The 21,354-nt window shown below is 42.6% G+C and overlaps 1 protein-coding gene and 1 pseudogene across 5 annotated transcripts in view; one reads left to right on the plus strand and one right to left on the minus strand.

Moving 5' to 3' along the window:
* The window catches only part of Slc20a2 (solute carrier family 20 member 2), a 107,373-nt gene that overhangs the window by 55,595 nt on the left and 30,424 nt on the right, over positions 1-21,354 (plus strand). For all 5 annotated transcript variants that reach the window (XM_023717236.1, XM_023717234.1, XM_023717237.1 and 2 more), the window contains 4 exons: positions 6,256-6,807; positions 11,635-11,775; positions 13,086-13,171; positions 15,005-15,101. In XM_023717236.1, coding sequence (XP_023573004.1) covers positions 6,519-6,807; positions 11,635-11,775; positions 13,086-13,171; positions 15,005-15,101 — 613 coding nt within the window. In that variant the 5' untranslated portion in view covers positions 6,256-6,518. The remainder of the gene's footprint in view (positions 1-6,255; positions 6,808-11,634; positions 11,776-13,085; positions 13,172-15,004; positions 15,102-21,354) is intronic.
* LOC101588877 lies at positions 4,100-4,325 on the minus strand (annotated as a pseudogene).

Raw genomic sequence — 21,354 nt, forward strand, 5'->3', positions numbered from 1 at the left:
CAGTTTCACTTCTCTTTTGAGGAATTTCTTCCCAATTTACAATATCTATTGTACATTTTGGATTTTATTTATTTGTTCTGCTTCTCACACTAAGGAGATAATGCAATGTTTACATATATGGGTCTGATTTATTTCACTTACGGATATGGTCTTAAGTTGCATCCATTTACCTGAAATTATACTACAAAGCTACTGTGATAAAATAAGCATGGTACTAGCTGAGAGGGAGAGGGAGAGAGAGAGAACCTAAAGGATGGGTGGAACAGAATAGATGATGCAGACACAACTGCAAACATACTTAGCCACCTTACCTTTGACAAAGGAGCCAAACAGATCCAAACATGTCTACTGGAAGAAGGATAGTCTCTTTAATAAATGGTGCTAGAAAAACTGGTTTTCCACATAAAACTAGACCTATGCCTATCAGCATGCACTAAACTAAAGTCAAAATGGATCAAACATCTAAGTATTAAAAGCAGAAACACTAAATCTACTGGAAGAGAAAATAGGTATTAATGTTGAAGACATAGATATAGGCAGAGACTTCATGAACAAAACCCAGACCACAGGGGAAATACTACAAGAAATACTACAAAGAATCAACAAGTGGAATCTCATCCTATTAAAAAGATTTTGCCCAACAAAAGAAATCACCAACAGAGTGAAAAGACAACCCACAGAGTGGGAAAGAATTATAGTTGATTGTCCCTCAGACAAAGAACTTATAATGATTACATTTTAAACTCAAAGATATTTTCATGAGTTGCTCTCAAGAATAATAGTATTATTAGGAATTTAATACTACAAGTTTCCTTAGAACCTCAGAATCTACATACTGAGGTTCTAAGGAACCTTTCTGTTGTGTTATTCTACAAATAATGGAAATCCAAAAGTGAATCTTCTATTTTACTTCAGAATTGTTAGGAAAAGCAAGCAACTTTCATCTGACTCTCAAGTCACCTATAAGTAGTTATCAAACTATACACTACACCACTGAATAGATACCTATACCTTCATATTTCTTCCTAAGTATCAGAATTCAGGAGTCTAGGTTGAGAGTGGGTGTGGGTCCCTGTGGGCTTTAAGGGAAGAAATTAGAAAAGTGCTTCAGGGCCAGGTCCTTATCTAGGAGAGAAGGCATGGCTTGCCTGCAGTGGGTGAAATCCTAGGAGCAAAAGCAGATAGGAGGTTGGCTGAGGACCAGGCTTTAGAACTGCCAGTTCCCTTGAAGTTACCTCTGGCTGCATCCCAAAACAGGCCCCTCCCAACCCAGACTTCACTTTGCATAAATGTGTCAAGGGCCACAGTTCAGCATCCCTCCTTCTGAACAGTGTGTAAATATGACTAAAAATAGTCTTGAGAATGTTTTCATGTTTACTTTAAAATTCACATTTCTCGTGTGGTAAGGGGGTATCAGGCAGTTACAGCTGATAGACGTGGAAGAAGTTCTGAAGAGAGAATCGGGACTGTGGGTGAGCTCGGTAGCAGAGCTCCTACCTGGCGTGCACAAGGCCCTGGGTTTGATCCCCAGCACCACAAAAACAAAAATACATAAGCAAAAATAGAGCTTTTATAGCCATTAACTTGGGAGTACTGGGGTCCCAACTGGCCCTAGTGAAAGCAGAGGAGCTGTTACAGAGAAGGGGCAGGGTGCTGTGGGGCTGACCCAAAGGCAAAACTCTGGCTCAGAACCTGAGAAAGAGAAAGAGAGAGGTCTTGTTAAGGTATTGCAGGTTTCAGAGGTGGAACTTACAAAACCCCTCTGTGCTACCTTTAACCCCTTCAGCCCCTCAGCAGTGCTACCTCAGTACTGAAAACACTCTGAGATCCCTCATGTTCAAGGGAGTCTGTGGCATTGGAAACTTGAAGAATATGTAACACTCATTCTTGTGAATCCCAGCCATATATAGGAGGTTTTGAGGGTAGGAAAAAGAGTTAAGAAGCTTGTTCTAGCCCTCCTTCATGTTTTGATGTAGCAATGTTGACATTTCTTAAAAAAGCCCTTGTAGGGGAGTTAGGAAGGACCAAGGCATTAGCTGGAAATTCTGTGCACTGCTTCCTTGTTAGTCATTGCTGTGGGAGAGAGATGGCATTTCCTCAGGCTGTCTCTACACTCAAGCCCTCTTATCCCATCTGCATGATTTTTGCGAACCCACATGTGTTAGTTCCCTTCATGAACTGCCTTCATGTCATGTCTCGGCCTCCCCAGCCTGGTATGAAGAAGATGTTTATTTTTGTTTCTTCTTGCTTTTTTATTTATCTATTGTCTACATTTGAATTTGTGTTTTGGTGTGAGGTAAGGATTTGATTTCTTTTCCATACAGGGAGTTATTGATGTGTTGTTTAAACATCAGTTATTAAGTGAGTCTGTGTCCTCAGTGATTGATGCTATAATCCTTCGAATTCCTACTTCGAAACAATCAGCACTACTGTGGTCGGATCTGTGGCAGCCCGCAGCCACCTTGAATTTGGCTTTCTGTATTTTGGCAGGTTAACCCTTTGGCCTTCTGTATGGCGCCTCTGGCCTCCCAAGAGCTCCAGTTCAGTATCATCTTCTTTGGTGTAGCCGATTGTGTTATTATTTAAGCATTCTGTTTTATTTTGATAAAAATTAATGGGAAAAAGGAGGAAAGCGAATATTAGTTAAAAGGTAGGCCTTAATGTGTTGTGTACTTGAGAAAAAGAGAGAAATCATTTAGGTTGCAAAAGACTGGCAAGCCTTTCTCCACAACCCTAGGCTAGTGCTGTGGTGGGCTAACCTATGGCATGGAGTGGGCTGTTTGTTAGCACTGAAAGCTCTAAAAGGTTCACCATCCCTGACTTAAGGTAGACTGCAAAGGAGAAGAGCCATATTAAGGAGTCTACACACAAGTGTGGAAATAAGTATGTAAGACTCCCTGGATAGGAAAGGAAATCTCTTGGCTGAAATGGTGCCAAAGGTTACATAAAGATGATGGAGGCAAGACAACCCAAGGCAAATCTGGCTGAAGGACATGGTTGTTTCGGCACACACCTCCCCGCTGCTCTTCCACCCTTGTGATTTACCACTAAGTGCAGTGTGTCCCAAAGAGAACCTGTGTAAAGCCTATAAAACTGCAGGCCACACGAAGGAAAGAAAGAAAGAAGCCCACTCCATTATTTTTCATTCTGGTTTCCTAAGTCCATATCATAAGTCCCGTGTCCTCTCTTGGCCCCATATAAATTTATCATCTCATCCTGTTGAAATTCACCACTGACACATACCCCTCTGAAGTCACTTCAGCTGCCTTTGTCATTACTCTGGTCCAGGGTCAGTCTCCTCCCACATGCACACTTGCCTTCCAGGTGGCTGTCTTCACCCTGCAGCCAGAATGATCTGTTAAGGAGACAGAGTCCAGTTGTGTCAGCACCTCTCTCTGACTGGGACCTTTCATGGGCACCATGTTGTTGGGGGAGGGGACCGTCAGCGACAAAGCCACTTTTCATTATGGCTTCTCTCATGGTCTCCAGTCTCTTTCCTCTTCTGAGAACCATGCGGCACAATGCTTCCACTAGGTCCAATCCCACGGGCTCTAGATTTCAGAGAAGCCTGTCATGTGCTCTAGATAAGGTTACACCCAATCTGTGCTCCCTTGACGCTGTATGACACTGTCTTTCCTCTTTAACACTTGTCCCCCGCACAGGGCCACATACTTGCACGATCATTTGATTGGTATTTGCTTCCTTCTCTAGGCTATCAGTGCTAGCTGTGCTGCACCCTTGCCATTTCCACTCATTCTGTCCCTCGTGACTGGCACAAAGGAAGTTCCTGTTTGCCTTGCTGGCAGCCTAGCCTGGCAAATAGAGTTCACCAAGAATTTGTTTACATTTTTAAATAATATTGACTCAAAATGTTGTTTTTCTGATTTTCATTTATAGATTTACTGTCCCCATCATATTAATAAAATGCTCTTCAGTTGAATTTTATTTTTTTATTTTTTTTACTGTCCACACAAGTGTTTATTTGTCATGAGAATTTAAGTATTCCTTAGCCCACGTATTCATGTTCCATAGTTCAGGAACACTGATCAGTGACAAACGTCTATAGAACTCAGTCCAAAGAAACCTTTTTATTCCTACATCACTTTGCACTTTGAAAGACACCAGCCTTCCTCATTTCTTCAAAATCTTTCATGGAATCATAATTTCTGTAGAAATTGGCATATGCCTTCTTTCTTGGTTCAGCCCCACCAAACTTCTAGAGAGTTGCATCCCCAGGGAGACAACGAGCGCTCCAATAGTATGAATCCGCAGGCGCCTGGCCAGAAGCCCCGCATCTGGGGTTTGGCCAACACACTGGAACTCATGGTCGTTCTGTCCTCCACACTGATGTCCTTTCCGGCTGATGGAGGAAAAACCTCATCTTTTGCCTTTAGAGTGGTCTTTTTATATGCCTTGCTTGGCATCTGAGTCTCCAGAATGCCATAGGCTAGAAATCATGGAAAATGATAAGGTCTGTTAGTGTGCATTTTCCATTTAATTATATGGCTATCACAGTGCATGTATACATGGCGCTCAATATGTTTGTTGACTTATTTATTATTATTTTAATTTAAGCATACAATGATAGTACACAGTTTTGAGAGGAAAGGAAAAAATTATACCACTTAAACTCAAACTCTGTTACAGTTTTATTATGTTAGGTTCCAAGTTTTGGTTGTTGGTGGTGTTTTTTGTTTGTATACTTGCTCGCTCACTCCTCCCTCACTCGTTTGCTTGCTTGTGTTTTCAGTGCTCGGCATTTTACTGTTTTGCACGCTAAGCTAGCACCATACCCCTGAACTACAACCCCAGGCACCTTTTGGTCTATTTTATGTGCTTTGTTAACCTTACCATAATCACAGTATATATAAAATTTTGTGGCCTGCTTTTTCCTAAATACCTTATTGTTGATTGAGCAAAGCATTATATTATATATAATATGTTAGGTGAGCCTCGTTTGTCAGTTCAGTTAGTATTTATGAAAAATACAAGGAACGAGGCCCATTTTGTAGCCTGACAGCACTCAGAGAATGCACACTGGTTTGGTGACCAGGTGGCTACCACAGTTAGAAAGGTAGCAGGCTGCCACAGTTAGATCTTAGTGATATTCTTACAGCACAAATATATTTTGTGGTACCTTGTGTCCTTCCTGGAAGAAAGAATAAGCAAGACAGATTCTCTCTATTTATTTAACAGGGTTTTTCTTCATTTACTCAACAGACTGATGAGGGCTTACCTCCATGCTGGGCATAGTCTACATAGTAGAAATTCAGCAGTGGATGAAAGTTTCTGTATTCCAGTGGGAGAACACACACCCACAGGATTGAGTGAATGAATGAATGAATGAATGAATGAATGAATGAATGAATGAATGAGCCAGATGATAAGTAGGAAAAAAAGCACAGCTGAAAAGGGTGCTGAATGGCCTGGAGGGAGGGCTGCCCCTTTCCAAGGTCAGGGAAGGCCTCCTGTGCCAGTGATATTTGAGCAGAGACCTGAATGGATGGAGCTGTGCAGCTGTTGTGAAGGTTTTCCTGACAGAGACACCCTTTGGGAAAAAAGTCCCTGAGGTCGCAGCACGTGTGGTGAAGGTTGGTCAGGAGCTGAGGTCAGTGGGCTGGTGGGTGGGGTTGTATTAGCCTGAAGCCCCTGCCTCTTCCTCCACCCCTCAGTCCATCCCTGCCTTAGCAGGACTGCCCCCTTCTCCAGCCTGCACTGTCCCTCTGAGGCCCCTCACTTCCCACCTTTGGCACCCTCTGGATGAGTGACCCTGTGCCATACTTCCTAGACTGTGTCTCAGGCACAGGGTATTATACTAACAGGAAGTGCTCATTTCATCATCCTTCAGACCTGGCCAGCAGTGTTGGGAGGAACTAGGCAGATTCCTCACATTTGAAAAACTATAGAACTTCTCTCTCATTTCTTGGTCTTTTACTCAGTTGAGATAGTTGTTCCTTTCTAGTGACCTGATGTCTTCCAAATTGCATAAAAACTTCACCTTAGTGAGGCTTACCGTCAGTCTGTAATTATTAAGCATGATTCAACCTCTCCCAATCTAGAAGCCAGCTTTGTTTTTCAGATTTTGTTTTTTGGGTGGGGGGAAGCCTAATTATAATCTTCTTGAATTGCTTTAGGGTTAGATCTGTCACATGCCGCCTTAAGAGCCCATTAGCAGGCTTAAAACATTCATTTCTGAAAGAACAAACTGTTACAGGTTGCTTGGGGTAATTGATTTCTTTTGTTTTCTTGTTACAGGAGGAGACATCACAGTTTTCCCAGATCGGGAGAAGAAATATGGAATGTGTTTTACCGCTGACTGAACACAACCAAATGAACTGTCCTGACAGTAGTTTGAAAGCCAGCAGTTAGCAGTTTGTTCAGGCGCTAACACTGTCCAGCACTTTCCAGAGCAAGCTCACTGTTTACAAGAACTCTCAGCCTTACAAAGCTTATAACCTCAAGCTTTGTTTATTTAAAATATTCTACGAAAGAAAAGTACCCAGGACCCATTTTCCAAAATGGCCATGGAGGAATATTTGTGGATGGTCATTTTGGGTTTTATTATAGCTTTCATCTTGGCATTTTCTGTCGGTGCAAATGATGTGGCCAATTCATTTGGTACCGCTGTGGGTTCTGGTGTGGTAACCTTGAGACAGGCATGCATTTTGGCTTCAATATTTGAAACCACTGGCTCTGTGTTGTTGGGAGCCAAAGTAGGAGAGACTATACGAAAAGGTATCATTGACGTGAACCTGTACAACAAGACCGTAGAAACGCTGATGGCTGGGGAAGTTAGCGCGATGGTTGGTGAGTGGCTTTCCTCTTCACACCCAGGGAGGTGTGTCACAGACCGGCTTCTTGCTTTTGCCATATTCAGAAATGTGGTTTTTGTTTTCATTTTACAAAAACTGGTTTGATGTTCATTTTTTGATTTTTGTTCTCTATATTTTATGATTTTTAAGGTTTAAAATATCAAAAATATTTTATTCAAACTCTAGCAATCTTGGTGGTCAGAGTAGATTTTTTGACTAAGTGAATACTATGCCAAAGTACAGAAAAAAATACTTCTGAAGTACTTGATTGTTTTAAAGTTAATGAACTATTTGAGAAAATATATATGAATGTACTTTAAAGAGTTACCCATGAAATTTCCTTGAAAGTTGATTTACATTTCTTAAAGAATTTTCATCTGTTTTAGGTACAGTGTTTTAAATTATGAATGTGAAAAAAAATTATGTGGGGGTTAGGAGGTAGGGCTCAATGGGGAGTATCTGCCTAGATACTGTATGCCCTGAATTTGATCCCTAGCACTCAAAAAAAAAAAAAAAAAAACCCAAAACAAAACAGACTGATATTTACTGGGTGCAGAGTGTTTTTAGCTACAGAATACATGCTCCGTAGCATGCACAGGGCTCTGGGCTCAGGATTCAATGCTAAAAAGCCAATGGAAACCCCTACTATTTATGGATTTACCTTTTGTGTTCTCAGCTTAAGTTCTATAGCTACTACCAAATGAATCTTAATGAAATGCTTACGTGTCAAGAAATTTTGGTCTTCTGTGTTATTTACAATCCTTTGGCTTTGGCTTTGGTTTTCTGATGTTATCTCTTGAAGCTCCATTTCATATGTGTGCTTTCTTTTTTGGCCAAAAAAAAAAAAAAAACAACAACCCTGTATGTTACCTATGAATAGTCCAACCTTTTATTGATGGTTTTTATTGTCTGGAAAAAAAAAAGAATGGAGGTGAGTGAACTGTGAATTAGCAGAGAGACTGGTTGGACAGCGTGACTTCTCCCCAGCCAGTGAGCATAGACTCAAAGCACTATGGGGCCACTTTGCTTACTGCCTTCACTACAGTAGCAAGACAACATCCAGGCAGGAATGGGCAGAGTGCAGCTGACAGGACTCTTTCTCTGCTTGCCTCTAGGTAGAGATGACGTCACAGCAGACAGCTGATCTTTACGGGTAATTTGGTTAGGGAGAAGAGGGTTAGAGAGGAATTCTACCACCTTCTGCTTCCAACAGGACATATCCTTTTGTAGGAAGAGTCCTGCAGTAGGAGGTAAGATGCTGGTGTACCCAGAACACAGACACACTCCACAGGTCCCTAGTTATTTATGGTGTCACTAGCATTCCTTCAGCATCCCAAATGTGGAGATTATTTGCCCAATGGAAGGTGGCCCACCATCTTCCTGTGACAGCAAGTTATAGACAGTATTGAAGGATCTGATGAGAAGCAGACCAATATACTAAGGTGCTCAGTGTCTGGTAAGGTTAAGCACAGTAGTCTGGTAAGGTTCAAGATCATTGATTCAAGCTGCTGTCATGATTACTGACTTACTTTTACTAAACATGTATTTCTCATGATAGATAGAACTGAAATTTCTCTTAGGAAAATAACTGCTGCTCATAAAATTCACCCTTGATATTTGTGATAGATATCTAAGCTTCAGTCGTATTAACCTGAAATTAAGATTTTTCTCATCAGGGTGGCATGGCAAGATGTAATGAAAGTACAGGAGGAGTAAAGAAATGGCAAAATTCCATCTCCACTGAAATTTTTCATATTGTTGGATAAAACTTTCCAGAAATGATTGTGCTTATTAGAGTTTTGTTTCTGAGGACTTTGGCTGGACAGAAAGCTTAGTGAACTTTACTTTTCACTTCTAACTTTTCATATGGCCAATACATCTTGTCCAATTGTTCAGTTTTCCCACCCATGGCCTTTGGTTCTTTAGTAAAAGAATGAAAGATAACTTACCTCAACTAGAATTTGGGTTTACCAAAGCAATTTGAGGTTTTGCTTGAATAACATGGTTGTTTGATTTTTTCTTTTCTTTTTTGGCATGAGGTTAGATGAATCTCAAAGCTTATTTTGCTGGGAATTTGTATAAATTGCATTTAATTCCTTGAAAATAGAAACTATGTAAAGATGGTGATATAATTATTATTGGCCAAAACCAAAGCTAATTCTGTTCAGATGCCTAAATTCTCCCAGTCTTCCTCTTCTAAATTCTGTCTCTGTTTTTTTCCTCTCTCTATCTGTCTCTCTCTTCTTCCCTCTCTCCTTCCCCTCCCTCCACCCCCCTCTCTCTTCTTGTTCCTTACTCTTTTATTCCATTTTCTCTTTTTTCTTCAGTAACTTCTCCTCAAGCCTACAGACCTCTGTGCTTCCTCATGGCTGACGTTAGAGTTAAGTTGGTGGGTAGAGGACACTGTTCATGCTAGCTGTGAACTGCCTGAACAAGTTTCATGCTGAACCCTAAACCATTATCAGTATACTTACAGTGAAACCACCACTGGTTCCAAAAACCTCCTGAGAATTGACAACTCAGCTTTTTTAATGGAAATCCCATGCCAGCATGAACAAGCCATCTCGAACCATCAAAGAATGCCGAGGCCCTGCCCGAGCTCAACACCCAGGACTGCTGGGCCCTTCCAGCCACTGCTCACCCACCCCTGCTTTCCTGTTGTGCTCTGTTCTTCTCTATACCTACCTGTCATGTCCACCATGATGCCTGAACCTGCTGCCTTAGAAATGTCATGTCCCAATTTTCCCTAGGTTTTGTCTTGCATCCTTATCCCATACTAATTCCTTTCCTTTTTGTAGAATGCATTATCTTACACAAAACATCTCTTTCCCCACTTGTGTTTAATGAGTGTAACCTCTTTAGAATCAGCAGTTCTGAGGTGAGGAGGCCTTTCTACTGCCAGGCCTCCAGGGATACCTGGCTCCCACTGCCCTCTGTGAAGCTGTCCCTTCCCTCCCTCTTCACCACTGTCCCCCTTGCTCTGCTTCGTCCCAGTGCAGGCAGTACCCACATTCCCCACCTTCCCCTGCACACTGTCCTCATCTAGGTCGTATGTTACAGAGCCAGCCCGAGAGGGACAGTAACTTCCAGGAAGGACAGTCTCCTAGATGAATGCACCGGAGTGAGTGTGTACCATTCTTCTACATCAGGAGACTATTCGATTTTTGTAAGAATGCTAAAGCAGAAAGTTTATTTTCTGGGCTGTAAAACATGCTCAAAACTCTAACTTTATTTTTAGAGTAACCAGTCCCTGTGGTGCCCAGGGCTCAGCTGTGCCCAGGGGAATTATCCCTGGGGGAGCAGTCTCTGCCTTGGAGCCCAGTCCTGTTCTGGCAGCCCAGGCTGCAGGGTTTGACAGAGTCACAGCCGCCCTTGGCGCAAAGGTCAGCATAGTGCACCCTCACTGAGCAGCTGTCCGTGTTACCTCACACTGGAACCGGTGCAGTCCTAAGTGACCCTTCTAGAATTCAGACATCTTTGAAGAGATGCCAGGGGGCTGCCGAGCAGTGCTGCTGCTGCTGCTGCTGCTGCCATGCAACCAGGTTTCTAGAATTAACATTTGGGATTAGCCTGCCAGCCAAGCCCTTTGTTCCCATATGGTTCTGTACAAGCTTTTCCACAGCCGCTTCTGAAAGTGCTCCGTCCCAGCTGATGCTTTTAATACTCACTGCAAAGGCTGATCTGCTTATGAAAATATCCAGTGTGAGCTGCAGCCCAGAAAATAGTAAATGCAGGAGAGGAGGCGAAACCAGGGAGGGCGCCTGACACTCTCAGGCAAGACTGAGGGCTGGCCCCCAGCTGTGAGTTCAGCGTCATAGTTACTGTAAGTGGCACAGCCCAGGGCTGGTCTCTAACCCTCGCATTCTGGGACTGGAAGATGTAACTTTAACGCAGTCCCTCAGTATGACGTCCTTATCTCTGTGTGTAGCGATTCTTTCATCCCGCAGTTGATTTTGGCCAAATTCCACATGAGAACAGGTTCAGCAGCAGCTCCTCACCATCATGTGATGAAGGTGATTAACAGCAAGCCTCAGGAGACCCTAATGTGGAGAGCTTTGTAGTACTTGATGCTTACATTCATTGTGGGAATCGGTACATGTATGTAAATACATCTTAATTCTTGTTTTCTCCTTCTCCTTCACCTTTTTTTTTTTGTTTTTGCCAGCATCAGATTATTTGTAAGGCCTTATAAAATTAATTATATATTAACAACCAAATTAATAGGCAAAAAACATAAAACACATAAGACAGTTATACTAAATCAAGGTACACTTTTATATATGTTGTCTTACTGGATTACAATAACTTCTCTTTTTTCCTATTATCCATCTTTTATTTTGCATTTTGTTCATATACTGAGTTTCTCATATAAGAGAATCCATGCAATATTTAAGTTTATGTGTCTGATTTACTTCACTTAACATCATGATTTCGAGGTGTATCCATTTTCCTACAAATGACTCAAGTTTATCCTTCTTTAAGGCAGAGTAGTACTTCACTGGGTAGAAATACCACATTTTCTTTTTCTGTTCACCTCTTGATGGACATATAGGCTGCTTCCAAGATTCAGTTATTATGGGTTGTGATGCTATAACCATACGTATTCATAAGTCACTGTAATACATCTTTAACTCTTTTGGGAAGACACCTAGAAGAGGAACATCTGGGCCAAATGTTTTTTGTTAGAACTTTTGCATATTGTAAAGAAACAATCCATGGAAAATTGAGCTCAGGGAGATGTTATAGAGAATAACAATTTGGATTTTCCCCTTGATGGCTATGACTTGGCTGTGTCTGACTATTTTAATCTTTCATCCTACAGGTTCAGCTGTTTGGCAGCTGATTGCATCCTTCCTGAGACTTCCAATCTCAGGCACTCATTGCATTGTTGGTTCCACTATAGGATTCTCACTTGTTGCAATTGGCACAAAAGGTGTGCAGTGGATGGAACTTGTCAAGATTGGTAATTGCCATTTTCTTTTACCTATAGGAAGGAAAATGTACCTGTACTAGAGTAAGTTTTACAAAAAGTTACTTTTATAATGTGTTTTTTTTTCCTTCATGTATTAAGATTTAGAAGGCCTCTGTGGTACTGGTAATGCTTTTTGCCTTCAACATCCTGTGAGTGGAGATGTAGTGGAGAACCCTATATCAGACCCCTGGTCCTGAGGAAGCCTTAGGAGGAGGCCAGGGCTTGGTACCCTGCAACTGCCCAGGAAGAAGCTATATAGTCTAGTGCCTCTTCCAGGCAAGGGCTGCCAAGCAGACATAGGCCTGTACCCAGTCCCAGTGTTCTGCTGAGGCTCCCCTTATAGCAAGAGGTAAATACCCTCAACCCTGTGCATACTGACGTGTGCACTGTGAGGAATGTTCTCTACTCTACCTCAGTCCCCTGGATAGTTCATTCTTTTACTGGAATGAACTATCAATTTCCTACAAATAACTCAAGTTCAATCTTCCTTATGACAGAGCAATACTCCACGGTTTATATATAAATAATACATTTTCGTTCTCTGTTCATCTGCTGGTGTACAAACAGGCTGCCTCCATGACTTAGCTATTATGAATTGTGCTGCCTTAAACACTGATGTGCATCCGGTTCTCTAGATCAGACTGCATCCCTGACTCGCCCAGCAGGGTCACAGACCACCACGAAAGCCATCTAACCTCCAAGGCTTCTGAGACACTGGCTCTCAACTCTGGCAGCACATAAGAAGTCCCTGGGGGGTGCTATTTACAAACTAATGCCCAGACTTCCTTATGTGCTATGTCAACTAATCAGGATTCTAAGAGAACAGCCACATGCACAGCTGATTTGCGAAACTCCCCAAGGGCCCAGGGTCAGCCACAGCAGGAAGCTTCCAAGCAAGAAGCTAGAAGGTGGAGTGTGTCTGTGGTTAGATGCCAGGAATGTCAGTACCAGGCTGGACTGGGTGCAGGAAGGGAAGTGGCCCACCTTTTGAGTAGGCTTTCCTGTCTGAACAGGTGCTGGGTCTCTGTAGAGATGGATTTTGAAAAGCAGGTGGAAGGGTCCTGTGAGAAGCCAAGGCATCTGTGTTATGGCCTGGACAAGCCCGAGAGGCCTGGGCTCATGTCCTAGCAGAGCAAGCCGTGGAGAGGCCGAGAGGGCTGGCCGGGCCTGAGCTAAAGTGAACAGTTCTGGAAATACCTATAACATCTAACAGCGTGCATTGCTATCACTATGTTATATTGTGATTACAGCCTCAGTTATGTATGAATTTAACATTCACCAGATTTTTTTTAATTATTCAGTTGCTTCTTGGTTTATATCTCCACTGTTGTCTGGTTTCATGTCTGGCGTGCTGTTTGTACTGATCAGAATGTTCATCTTGAAAAAGGTAAGTGAGGCTGTTATTTTATATTAACATTTTACAACTATTTTTGGTTCTCCTAATAGGAATTCACAGTGGGAGAAGTGGAGGGAGAATTGTCTTTGCACAGCTAAGGCCAGGCACCTGGGACTTTAAAGTCACAGCACCTGACTAAAGTCAGATGTGACCAAGAGTTGCTAGGCGTGTCGACGTGGACTGCCCCAAGGCCCTTCAGAGCCAGCCTCTCTAGCAGCTCTGCTTGGCTCTGGGATTGAGTTCATCAGTCAGCACTTCCAGGAGCTGTGCTCAGCTTCAGTAAGGGCAGGTGATCTTGTCCTAGGTGTTGAACAGAATGGAATGAGATAGTGTGAGATTCCCAGGTCAGCTCTCATTAAAGATAGCTGAAGAGGCTTCTTTAGAGAAAGAAAACTGGAACATTGACTTTGTTTGAGGAAAGGATATACAAAGAAGGAAATATACTTGTACCAGGGTATAGTTTGTCTAAAAAGAAATAAGATTAAAATTAGAATTTACTGAGATCATTGTCTGAAAAAATGTTATTTTTTTTTCTTGACTATAAAGGAGCATTTGTGATATATTTTTCTTTTTAAAGTGTAGCTTAATTTTTAAAATCCACACATTTGTACTTATTTATGGGGCCTAGTGTTGTGTTTTGATGCACGTATACAAAGTGTGATGATCAAAGGTTAATTAGCTTTTCCATTGTCTCAGATAGTACCTTATCTATGCTCTGGGGACCTCCAGACTTTTCTCTGAATATTTTGAAATGAATACTGAAATATTCATTATTTGCCTTATTGTGTTGTACACATTAGAACTATGTGTTGCCTTTATGTCAACACATAGTCACCCCAAATAAACAACTTAAAGAACGAAAGCTTGCTTTTATGAATGAGTGAAAACATACAGTTCTTGACTTACTGTGCCTGGCTGCTTTCACTTAACATAATGTCCCAATCCTGTCACAGTGCCTACATCACCCCCTTCACTTCACTCCACAGATAGCCACAGTATTGCCTCACATTATTAACATAAGGAAAAAATGAGTGGAGTTGATGAGGTATTTTGAAAGAGAGAGAAAATACATTCATAGAACTTCAATTAGTTATTATTGTTAACCTCTTTCTGTACCTAACTGATAAACCTATCCTGGGGAGGTTGGTAGAGGAAAAATGTAGTGTAGTATATATGGGGATCAGTGCTCGCTAGGGCCTCAGGCACACCCTGGACGTCTGGGAACATTTCCACACACGTTCCGAAGTACTGCTAAGTGAACACTTGCTAGCACATCAAGCATACCATTCTTAAGAATACAGCTCTTCTCTTAGTATCACCCGGGCATTGGCTGAAGGGCTCATTCCCTTGAGTAAGCACAGTTTCTAAGGACCACTATTGGGCAGAAGACTCATTAAGGCAGTATCTTTAAGCTATTTGACTGTCTTAGAGGATCCTCAGAACTTGGCCTCCAGGTATTTGTCCAGTGTAGACATTCCAGGGCAGACATGTGCTCAGCTAGAGCGGAAAGCTCCACAGGCTTCATGGAGGATTTGCTGAGCTCCCCTCCGAGTTCCTTTCAGTTTCTGCCCCTAACATCAGCTCTTGTGATGCCGGGCTTTAATGAGCCTGCTGCCCAACAGTGATCCTTAGAAACTGCTGTGTAGGAGAGATGCCTGACCCAGCCCTTTGTGTAGACATGCAGCAGCTCACAGGACTTGGTGCAACCACCTTTTTGCTGCACTGGGGCTTGGGAGACTTTCTAAAAGTGTCCTCTGTCATCATGTTGTCACAGGAGACATGCTTCTGAGTCCTGACCTCACACTTTATGTCCTTGTTACACAGGAAGACCCTGTTCCCAACGGCCTCCGGGCACTTCCTCTCTTCTATGCTGCTACCATAGCAATAAACGTCTTTTCCATCATGTACACAGGAGCACCAGGTAAGAATTCCATGGAAGCTGAACCCACTAGGCGGGGCACATTGTTTCTGATGGCATTGATTTGTTTGGACCTGGCATTGTTTGCTTACAATGGAAAGCATTACTCATGGTCATTGTGGAGTAGTGAAAGTTATAAATTCATTGGTTCGTTTTAAATACCCAAGATATATATGAGGCACAAAGGCAATGGGCTTTCAAGTTAAAAAAAAAAGTTTTTAAAAAAGTAAACTAAAAGAATTTAAACTCCTTTCTATTGCAAATCCAGCTGGGTTGCCTTAGCAGCAGGCTCACCTTCTGAGCCTTTGAACTAATACCCACTGGGCCAGCACACGCCTGTGGGGAATGCGCGAGAGGCATGTGGGCGTGCCTGGCACTGTGCAGGTGTAGGTGAGTACAACAGTGACTGCGCATGCATGTGTGGGTGTGGACATGCAGGGCTGTATGTGTGTGCACATGCGCGTGTGCACACACGCATGCATGTCTGTGTTGCTCACTCCAGAGGCCCCAGTGAGGAGATGCAACTCCTGGACCTTGTACTGAAGTCATTGATGATTTTCTGTTCACAGTTACCTTTTTTGTCCTATTCTGGTTTAGAATTTGGGGCTTTTAAAGGGAGCGTCTTGCTTCCTTGTCTCCTTCCAAATGTCAGACCCCTTGTTTTTGTGCTGTTTGATTATACATTAGCTGAAAGAGCCATCTTATTGGGAGTGTAACGTATTCTGGGAAAATTAAGCTGAATAGTGGGTGAGACACTGAGGACAATGCAGGTGCGCCCCGGGGTAGCTGTGAGAATAGATGATCCAGCGTGCTGGAGCTGGGCTCCGCATGAAGGAACCCTCCAGCTCCCTGCTCCTCAGAAGGCTGGTGATACTGCAGATAGAAACAGTGTGCCAGTGTTAGCTCTTGTAGGTAGGAACATGTGGGACCAGAATTTGGAGAGGGCAACCTACTACATTGTGAGATAGCTTAAGAAAAATGCTCAGCTTAGCTCCTTTTATGTCCATAATGTTGCTAATACTGACAAGAAAAAAATCAATTGACCTTAACAAATTCTAGGGGCTGGGGAGATGGCTCAATGAAATAAGTGCTTCCCTGGCAAGCGCAAGGGCCTGAGTGCAATCCCCAGTTCTGCAAAAAAAGAAAAATGAAAAAAAAAAACCAAATTCTATCTCTTAAAGGTCTTTGAAAATGTCTTCTAATATACTTGGGTACCCTAGTTGTATATATTTTGTATATAATTAATATACTTGTTAGTGTGAAGGGGTAGCCATCTTCTTAATTAGGAATCTTTAAAATCTGTGTAAGGAAGTTGAAGATCATTGTTCAGTAGATGCTCAGCAGTATTCCCAGGTGCTGAGATGGTGCTGAGGTACTTGGGGTAAACAGCTATCCTGACGGGAATATAGCTGCTCATCAGCCAATACCGTGTGGTAGAGCAGGGTCAGCAGGGTGTCTCTTCTGACAGGACACTGCATCCTAGGATGACGCAGGTGACCCTTCACACAGTACCTGCATGGTAGAGACTTGGGTCACATTGGTCACTATTAGCCTCATATTTTCAACCATCTGCTGACAGCAAACCCTGTGCCACCCAACTCTTCCGCCTATATCTGTATGGAAAATTTCTTATTTGAGGTTTTGTAGGGGGCTCACAGGAGAAAGGAGCTAAAGGTCATGACTGAAGGAGCAATTATTTGTTCCTCCAATGAGTCACCAAAGGACTTTGCTAGTATTTTGGCTCCCAGGAGAAGGTGGGGAATATTTCTAAACTGTCCAGTAGGTGAGTCCAGATTCTGTTGCACTGGTACTGTTCCTTGTATGAACCATCTCTACGTGTAAAAATGTATAGTAAGTAGCCATGATGATACGTAATATTTGGGGACAAGGGTCAAGCCACCTGTTCTCAGCATACATCTGCCCTTCTGCCCATCTGGAATTTATTCCCTCTACTTTCCTTCTTCATTAGAGCATTTCATGAAGCACATACAGGCTTCAGAGATAAAAGAAAAGAATAGAATTCTTTAACAAAAAGAAATGGCAGCCTTTCTTACCCAGTTTCACTTGTAAGAGATTTGGATAAATAGCATTTTTATTTGTGGAGATGAATTAAGTGGAGTTTGTTGGAATTTGGTTTTGCAGTTCAAGTCCAAAATGTTATGAGGTTGCTTAGATCTTAGAGTTAAGTTTCATTTGTTTTATTTTGCATCTGAAATAGGTGTCATTCTTATATTTGAGCTTTTTAAAAATTGTCTTTGCACTTTTATCCTAAAAATTGATTAACAAGAACTAAAAATAACATAGGAAATAACTTGCTTACTTGGGCTGGATACAAGCCTGAAGTTGATAATTAATTGAAAAAACCTGCAGTCGTGTGGGGTCTGACTGTTGCTCAGTGTTTAAACTGCGAGTGCTGAAGTCCACACATGCTTCTTGGAAGAGGCAAAGCAGATCACCTGATTAAGCCTCTGCAGTTACTGTCAGCTTCCAAGTCCCAGCAAGGTCCCCAAAGCAGCTGTGTCAGCTTCATTGCCAGCTCATCATACAGCTTCTCTGGCCCATCCCTGAACCTACTGAACTAAAAATATTGCAGGCTGGCCAATGGTGTATCAGTGGGGAGTGGTGCCCTTGTTATTATACTCTTACCTCGTTTTGACCTCCTTTTTTTTAGACAGGGCCTTCCTTATATTGCCCAGGCCTGCCTCAAACACTTAGATTCAAGCGATCCTCTCCCTGCGGCCTCCCAAGTAGCTGAGAGTGTTAGTGTGAGCCCCTGCACCAGGCTAATCACCTCATTTACTCTTTTAACTGTTAACCTTATTATAGTTCTTAGGTAATGAGTGCTCTTAGGTTCTACTAGTCATCTTTACTGGTCCTTTTCATCAGCGAATGAATCCTCCAACATAATGAGGCTCTTCCAGAGCAAGCTTGCACCTGGGAGGTGGCTGCCACTGCCTCCCTCTTCATCTTCTTTTTCTCCTTCATCTTTCCTTCTTTCTCCTCCTCTGTCTCTTTCTCCTTCTCTTCGTCTCCTCTTCTTCTGGGGAAAATCTACGCTTCACCATCCCCCAGGCCCCAGTTGGCTTTGTGAGAAAGAGCTTTTTCCTCTGAGGCTCTCTAAATTCTGTGTTGAAATTGTAAAGTACAAGCTCTGAAGAAGCCAGAAATTCCAACGTTAGTGATTCCTAGTCATGGATTAAGGAAGCCCTGGGGTGAGAAGTGCCTCGAGTTATCACCGGGAACTGGATTCAAACGTGATTTAAACTTACTCATTTCCACAATTATTATAAGTGAACCCTAGTTTGAGAAAGATGGTGCTATATTTTTAAAATCCCATTATATAGAAAATTAGGAAGTCACATATTTTGTTTCAGAAACACACTTCATTTTCTTAAAGAGTTATTCCAGCATTCCTTTTACAAGCATGGCTCTTTCAATGCCTTGAAATGTTAATTTGCAACAAAACAGAAAAAGGACTGGTAACTCAGCTATGCAGGATTCTTGTGGGAACCCCGTGCACGCCTGTGTGTATTACTGTGGGAGGTCACTGCGGGAAAATACATGCGTAGTGTATGGCCACATGTTGAGTGAAGGTGCAGGACAATAAACCTAGTCTCCTTCTGCCTCCATTGAGTTAGGAAGAAGAAAACCCTCACAAACCCCACAGTGATATTTGTATGTATCCTAAAAATGAACACATAGGAGAGTCCCCACTTTTCCCTGGGAAGTGGGCTTAAGCATGACCAAGAAATTCCATGTGTGTACATCGTATGTCTCAGCCAGAACTGCTGATATTTTTATGTGTGTATTATGTATAACATTAAAAAGTAAAATCTGCACAACTCATGATTGATTGATTGATTGTTTTTTTTTGTGTGTGTGTATTTAGTATAGGGTCTACAGGGTCTCACTACATAGATCAGACTCATAGGGACTGTCCTGTTTACAGCCTCCCAAGCTCAGGGATTATGGGTGTGTGCCACCACACCCAGTCTCAATCGCCCTCTCAGCATGCCCCGGGAGCAGGGCTAGCACGGCACACCTGGATTGAACCCTGCTCACTGCGCTCTGCCTAAGTAGGAGTGTTAGTCCACTGAGCTATCTGGCCGGTTCCCACACAGTAATTCAGTGAGGGGGTAATGAGCCGGGATGGTAGGGGACTGCTGTGGGCTGGGATCTTATTGACTTCATGTAAGTTTTATCCATTGTACAGATTCTAATAATGGTTCTGTATTTGAACATGAGATATAAAAAAGGGCTGACGGTGGAGAGGGGGGTTTTAGTGCTTCCCTGAATGACTTGGCTATTCTGCTGATCTTTGGGGGATGTAGAATATGTTCATTAAAATGTTTGAGGTCAGAACTAAATCACCATTCTTCGGGTCTTTGTTGTTCAGACATGGAAGGAGCTTGAGGTGAAAGACCTACCAGTGGCAGAGCAAGAGCCTGGGTTTGGCACCCCCAGTGCTGGCTGCTGGCGCCCACATCTAGCTGAGTGAATGCCAAAAATTCCACCCATGCCCTATTTTGTGGTCTGTGTGCCTTGCCTCTCTGCTCTTGGAAGGTGTAATTATTTGGGAACAATTTGAGATCTCATCAGAAAGACTGTCCAATACAAAGTATTTTGTCATAGATTTTGCTGTCTATAAGTCAACCTTAAGTTTTTAAAAGAAAAAAGTTTCTCATTGAGTATACATTGATTCAAGTGCTTTTATACACTGATTTATGCAACTTGATTTATGTAGTTTAGTGCTATAAAAGTAACTCTCAGTTCACAGGCTTTAAAAATAATTCCTTGTGCCCCTTCGATGCTCTGTACCTTATTACACTGGTAGAATAATTTGGTGAGATCACTGTCCTGTTCTCTGTCCTCTCTTATTAGGAACAACGTTCTTCCTGTTTGCCTGGCTTCCTTCTTTCTCCTCCCTGTACTTGTTGTTTTTACTTCCTCTCCCCACCACTCACACCTCCAGAACTGTGTCTGTGCCCTGCCCTCTCTGCTGGTTTCTTGTGACCCAGGGAGGGACCTGGAGTTTTCTGATCACTCCAGGCAAATCAATGGCAACGGCAGATAGGATGGGAAAGTACAGAGGGCAGGCAATTGGGAGTCTTACTGTCTAAGCAAAGGGGCAAAAGTCTTGAATCTGATCCCAGTTAACCCTTTTGGTTGTTGGTCCTGACCTAATCTGGGGCCCCAGATACCCTAAAAGGATGCGTGGAGGTGGGCTACAAGGAAGCACAGAAAGCTTTTGTTTGGGCTGTGCTTGACATGGCTAGAAAAAGTGAGGGCCTGACAGTGAGAATATTCATTTTATTGTTATTTCATAGTTTTGTTAGTTTGTTTTTGCCATACTGGGAATGAATCCAGGGGATGTGTATGTTGGGAAGTGCTCCACCACAGAGCTATGCCCTCAGTCCTATTCATTCTGAGACAGGGTCTCACTAAATTGCCCAGGTTCACCTTGAACTTGTGAGCTTTTTGTCTCCACCTTTCAGATGCCTAGATTTGTAGGCATGCACCACCTTGCTTGGCTTCATTTTAACGAAAAAACTATGTATTTCAAAGTGTTGATGCAGGCCTTGCCTTTCTTGGATCAGATCAGCACAGTGAGGCCACAAGTAGCACACTTCATCATTTATCCTCGGCTAAACCACAAAAGGGAAAACCTCTTCAAAGTCCTGAAGCTTTGAAGCTCCAAGAATAATGGTCACAATGTTAGTTATCAGTTCCATGCTGCTAATAAATAGTTACCCCTCAGTTGGGCAAGAAATAGCTTTGCGGTGTGACCCTTTGTCCTGTGTGTGAAGATACCGCCAAGCAGATAAAAGCCAGGAAGTTGTGGCCACAGGCCTGGCCAGGGGATTGGCCTGTGGGTTGCAAGAGCAGTTTTGGGCTTTGGGCTCAGTGCAGAGCTGTGGTGGCGGGGTGGGAGCTGAGAGCAGTGCAGGGCCGTGCAGCCTGTACGGTGGAGCGAGAGCCACCCTCCCACTTACGCAACTCTGGCTTCTGTTTTTAATATACATTAATTCTGACTCGTCATTTCTAGTGTTAACTGCTATTCTGTAACTTTTTACAGTTATCAACATGTTGAATGACACCTTACTTGAGTAAATTAGAGTTGGCTTATTTGTATAAAATAGTTAACAAGGTCAAAAAGCCTGCATCATTATTTTAAGGGTCAAACTTCAAGTAGCTTCCTTCTTTAAAGAAAATAATTCTCAAAAATGGCTTTTTAATATGCTTTTTTGTTGCCGGT

The sequence above is a fragment of the Octodon degus genome, unplaced genomic scaffold (assembly GCF_000260255.1).
Source record: "Octodon degus isolate 3935 unplaced genomic scaffold, OctDeg1.0 scaffold00051, whole genome shotgun sequence".
Classification (NCBI taxonomy): domain Eukaryota; kingdom Metazoa; phylum Chordata; class Mammalia; order Rodentia; family Octodontidae; genus Octodon; species Octodon degus.